Source organism: Podarcis raffonei, chromosome 2 (genome assembly GCF_027172205.1).
Source record: "Podarcis raffonei isolate rPodRaf1 chromosome 2, rPodRaf1.pri, whole genome shotgun sequence".
NCBI lineage: Eukaryota > Metazoa > Chordata > Lepidosauria > Squamata > Lacertidae > Podarcis > Podarcis raffonei.
The window spans coordinates 15392246-15398245 of NC_070603.1; the positions used below are offsets into that span (position 1 = coordinate 15392246).

General features: G+C 44.9%; 1 protein-coding gene across 2 annotated transcripts in view; it reads right to left on the bottom strand.

The window, feature by feature from the left end:
* The window catches only part of ACVR1B (activin A receptor type 1B), a 40492-nt gene extending 36181 nt beyond the window's left edge, over positions 1 to 4311 (bottom strand). Inside the window, exon 1 of one of the 2 annotated variants that reach the window (XM_053375064.1) lies at positions 4096 to 4311. In XM_053375064.1, coding sequence (XP_053231039.1) covers positions 4096 to 4186 — 91 coding nt within the window. In that variant the 5' untranslated portion in view covers positions 4187 to 4311. The remainder of the gene's footprint in view (positions 1 to 4095) is intronic. The other variant, XM_053375065.1, reaches the window with a different exon arrangement.
* Between the last annotated feature and the right edge of the window lie 1689 nt (positions 4312 to 6000).

Genomic DNA, 6000 nt, shown 5'->3' on the forward strand with positions numbered 1-6000 from the left:
CCCTCACTATTAAGTGAAAGCTCGCCTTAAGAGAAATTATCTCCTTATGGTCTGCACTACTGGAATGCAGCTGCAGAGAAGCACTCTGGATAATAGTGTAAGAGGAAATAATCTTACTCGTGGACACCCTTTAAACTGCTTGTTTGACCATAGGGCTAAAGTTTTACTTGAGGCCATTTACAAATGCAGTTTCCACAGCAGCATGCAGATTGGGATATCAAACCAGATGGCCAAAAGTGGGAGGAAAATCTCAGGGTTCTGGCCAAGATGTGTGAAAAGAAGTTCAAGGACGGTTTTTTTGGACAGTGCACCCAATTTCCAATTAAGTGGTATCTTCCTTGGAAAGTAATAAAATATAAATTATGTTCTATTCTGAACTAAATAAATCCTTGCTCTGAGAAATATCAGCAAAGGAATCCACAACTTTTTACTTTCAAGTAACAACTAAGCTTCTAAACATGTAGGTTTATTAATCGTACAGGACACTGCATGCTCAGAAGCTACGGAAACAGCAAGCTGAATTATGTTTCCATACAAAGTAATTAGGAGGCTATTTTATTCTTATGTAAAAATACATATACAGCACAAGTGAAAGCTACTGAAAATGAACCTTATTAGCAAAGCACAGAAAGCATGTTATGGTTGCTTAAAGAGACACCAATTACCACAGTTAAGCTTCAAGCAGTTCATGCTGTTTACTATTATCCTTTTAAAACTGGCTTTCACCCACCCACCCCTTTCTCTTGCAACTTGGCAAAATTGGTTCCTTGCACACACCTTTTCACAAACATCCGTTTTTATTTGCGCATTTTTCCTTGCCCATAAAACCATGCTGCATACACACCTCACTGAGGAATACTATTAGTAAAAACGTACATTGCAGCATTTGCTGAAAACAATTGCTGTCAACCAAAACAAAGCATCAAAGACTATGGAAGTCAATTTCCCCATTCCTATTTATTTTTTCAACAGGCATGAATCTGAAGGAAACCAATAAGAACTTTTCAGAGCAGAGTGAAGTGTGACGTGAATGGAGAGGCTCAGGCTTCACCATACAAAGTTAATCTGCTCCCTAATAATTTCACATTTAACAGTTAGATAAGCACCCACTACCTCTTCTGAAATCCAGTTTCACCTTATGCTGGCAATCTGGATATTTTTAAAAATTGGTTTGAACAACCCAAAGCTGGAACAAATGAACTGAGAACTAAACTAAGAGATGGAGGGTTAAAAAGACCAAAATATCACAACAATCCTATGAAGCAATATTATTACTGTCAATTTCATTGGATTCTCATTTGTTAGTTCCTGTATCATGTACAGTAGTCAGAACATCCAAGCACCCATACTTTATATGTTCTCATAATTTTTAAGTTTTTCTCAACACACAAAACTTAGCTATATAAAATTATTGGAAAGAAGCAAATGAGATTTGTAGCCCAATCCTAGGCATGTTTACTTAGGACTGGCATACTGGTGTGAAGAGTTCAGTGGAGCTACTATGTGCTTAGCTGTGCATAGGACTGCAGCATTAGGGTGAAATTAAGCATGCTATTGACTGACTGACTGACTGATTGATTTTTATCTCCTGTTATTTTTGATGCTGCCATTTTCTACTGTTCTTACTGTCTGGTTCAGACATTTTTGGATTTTCTTTTTTTTATTGTTAGCAGCTTATTTGTTAGCAAAAAATTGCTCATTTGTTAAGTTCTAATAATGGAATTGTTTTAGAATTGCGGCTCTCCTCTACACTGGGCTGTAATGTGAACCTTGTAGCATATCCTTTTAAAAAAACTTTAATTTAAGGGAAAGCGAGTTCACAGAGTTGAATGCTAAAAAGCAAATGTTAATTAATCAGAAAAGGGAGCAGGGCTTTAGATAAAACTGATGGGAACACCTGATAGCAGAATCCCTTTAAAGCTGTGTTCTTTCCAATGGCAAACAACAACCTTCAGAAACCATGGCAATACACCCCTTTAAAAAAAGAAATTAAGCCACACAGCCTTGGACATCATCATTCAGGAAAGTGGTAAGATTGTATTTATCCCTCTGCAAACTCATACTTTAGAGGTAACATGTGGCCACCCATCCCTATATGTTGATCTTTTTTACATCCTCCTTTGAAAAACCCATTTTATATCTTTGTACCAGAATAAACCCAGCTCTGCAAATGGCCTGGGGAATATCTTGCTACCAGTGTTCTCCAAATTCAAAATTTCCAATTAGCTGAATGAGGCATTGCCAGACTCTGTCCTCCCTCTTCCAAGAAACTGAGATATCTTGCCACATGAACTATCTGGCAGAAGAAACCATCTGGATACATGTGTTCCTTATTCACAACAAATTCTTGTACCCAGAAGACTTTCTGGAAGAGCCCAAAGGGAAGGGCAATGATATCTAAGCTGACTTTGCCATATACTAAACTGACTGAGTAGCTTGATGATTTATTTAGTACATTTATATCCTGTTTTTCCCCATCACAGAATCCAAGACAGCAGCACACACACGGCTCCCAGAAGCTCTCCCATCTGACCCAGACCTGGTTGGTTTCAGCTAGGTGGCTGCATCAGGTACCCTCAGTTCATGACCTGAGATATCCAGGTCACCAAAGAGATCCATAACAAGAAATGATTGAGAACTGGCCAACTTATGACAAGCTGATTGGTTCTACATGTGGCCACATCACCTTTAACTAGTTAGCCATGTGGCAAAAATCACTCACACCGCATTCCAACATTTCGAAGTAGAATTGGCTTTTCAGGGTCAAGTGCTGACCAACCATTATTCTTGAACAAAACTCTGGGTTGTCCTGAGATGCATCAATATATAAACAGACTAGTTGTCTAATGGCATATAACGCTTAGCCCTACCTGATCAAAAGCTTTGTTAAGAAACAAGACCTTCTCAAGGCTGATTGATGCCCCACACCTCCCTTTGCAATACATTAACAAACAGGTCTGCAAATAAGGAACTGGTTTTTGACTGGCTCCTTATGTGATGATGTCTTTGTTAAGACAGCAAGGGGGACTCTCGAGTCATCAGGCCTGAGGACACTTCATGGTGAAACCAAAACATTCTCAGAGGCAGGCTATTTGGGGTGAACTGGAACTCCACTGTGGGCCAATAGTGGGCTTTAAGTCTCATACCATGCCTCCTTTTTTAAAAAAAACTTAAAATTCTGGAGTTTTACATACTTGTTGACACAATTAGCAACCATCACGCCAGCCTATTGATTAAAAACATGCTTTTAAAAATCATTCCTCGCCAAGTCTGATCTGCAGAGGGGTTGGCAGAAGCAAGGAGCCTGAACAGGGATTGGGTTCATGTGACCTCCATTACACCCCCCCCCCCAATACACACACACGCGCGCGCGAGAGAGAGAAAGGCACCACAGGGCCCTAAAAAGAAACACAACCCTCCCTCCACCCCGGAGGAAATCAGGTGCTCCTCCAGTTGTCCATTGTCTCTCTTGATTTCGATGCCAGCCCCCCCCCCCCCCCGCTAGATCAGGGCTGGGTAGATCCCTGCCAGTGTTTTTACGGTGGTTGTAGATCGCAGCCTCTTGGAAGTCGCACAGCCCTGCCCTAGATGCATCACAATTATTTTTATTTTATAATTATTTTTCATTTTTTCAGACCTCCCACCCCATCCCAGCACACATCCCACCCCCCAGCCTGCACCTCGCAACCCAAACCCAACCCCCAAGCCTGCTAAGGCACGGCAGCTCCTCAGCAAGCAGCCCCCCAACCCTCGCGCCCCACGGCTGCTGGGAGCGAAGGATCAAAGGCAGGGTTTCTATGGAGGGTCCACAGACCCCCCCTCCCTATAATCTGACAGCTTGAGTGGATTTCTCGGTGGATTTCTCTCTCTCTCACACACACACACAGACAGACAGATCCCCACCCCTCAGGGATGGGGACCCCGCCTCTCCACCCAAGAGACCCTTCCTCCCCAACCCCGCGACGCCTCCGCTCTCCCCTCTTTCGCCCCTCGCCCCAATATTTACACGCCCCACCCCGAGCTGAAGCCGCCGCCGCCATGTTGGATGAGGTCCCTTACTTCTTCTTCTGCCTCTTCCTCCTCCTCCCCTCTTACCTTGGGCCCCGCGGTGGCCCCCGAGAACCAGTAGGACGAGCAGCACCAGGAGCGTCTTGGGCCGCGAGCGGCGAGCCGGACCGCCCGCCATGGCGACGGCCTCGCGACAGGAGCTGAGGCGCAACCGGCGGCAGCCTCGCTTTCGCCCTCAGCTCGCGCGGGGCCAGAGAGGCGCGAGAGGCGGCGGCGGCGCGAGCGCGAGACGAGGCAGACACCAGAGCGGCAGCAGCAGCAGCAGCAGCGGCGCCTCAGCAGCCAGAGGAGGGCCGGGTATGCGCATGCGCGCGCGAGAGTGCGTGGAGATAGGCGGCCAGGGGCTTAAAGGGGAAGCGGCCCTTTGTTAAAGGAGAGGGGAGTCGGGGAGGGGAAGGGTTTGCCGACGGGAAAGGCGGAGGGAGACAAAGGGGAGCGAATGTGGTTGTGGGCAGGAGCTTAAATAAAATATTGGGGGGGGGCAGACCAGGTAAGCCCCACCTCGCATAATCGATCGCATGGTTTTGCGGCGCGCGCACACTATTTGTTTTTTTTATTTTTTTTATTTTGACATGTAAATTATAATACATACCCCAAAACTTCATCACTTATATATTCATTTTTTTTGGACTTCCATCAGCACCTCTGATGATCCACCGTTTTGACCCCTTCTTACGCATTTCTTAAATTCATATGGCCTTTAACTATTTTAACTAACCGTCCTCCCCCTTATCCATTTTGGCAATAATTCCAATAATACTCCTCACAAAATTTCTTGCAAACCGACAAACGTAGTCTGATCATCACAAATACTTTTCAAATAGTCTGTAAATTTACTCCAGTCTTCTGTGAATTTCTGGTCCCGCCGGTTTTGAATCCTTCCTGTTCATTTATCCATTTCTGCATAGTCCATTAGTTTCGTCCTCCATTCTTCTTTCGTTGGTAGTTCTTCTTGCTTCCATTTTTGGGCCAATAACATTCTTGCTGCAGGCACACACTATTTGAATGGCAGTGCCCATCAGCTTTGACCTGCGCTGAGAGAAAGCCTGGTATATATAAAAAAACCACATTTCTCTAGCTACATTTTTATAGTACAAGGAAACACTTCTTCAAGAGGGTACATAAAAGCATACACTCAAGTACATTTGAATCAAGTAATTGTTACATTTGAAGCTCAACATCAAAAAACCTAAGATCATGGCCACTGGGCCCGTCACCTCCTGGCAAATAGAAGGGGAAGAAATGGAGGCAGTGAGAGATTTTACTTTCTTGGGCTCCATGATCATTGCAGATGGTGACAGCAGCCACGAAATTAAAAGACACCTGCTTCTTGGGAGAAAAGCAATGACAAACCTAGACAGCATCTTAAAAAGCAGAGACATCACCTTGCCAACAAAAGTCTGTATAGTTAAAGCCATGTCTTTCCCAGTAGTGATGTATGGAAGTGAGAGCTGGACCATAAAGAAGGCTGATCGCCAACGAATTGATGCTTTTGAAATATGGTGCTGGAGGAGACTCTTGAGACTCCCATGGACTGGAAGAAGGTCAAACATCTCCATTCTGAAGGAAATCAGCCCTGAGTGCTCACTGGAAGGACAGATCCTGAAGCTGAGGCTCCAATACTTTGGCCACCTCATGAGAAGAGAAGACTCCCTGGAAAAGTCCCTGATGTTGGGAAAAATGGGGGCCTAAGGAGAAGGGGATGACAGAGAACGAGATGTTTGGATAGTGTTCTCGAAGCTACCAGCATGAGTCTGACCAAACTGCGGGAGGCAGTGGAAGACAGGAGTGCCTGGCGTGCTCTGGTCCAGGGGGTCACGAAGAGTCGGACACTACCATGCTGGTAGTATAAAGGTAAAGGTAAAGGGACCCCTGACCATTAGGTCCAGTCGTGGCCGACTCTGAGGTTGTGGTGCTCATCTCGCTTTACTG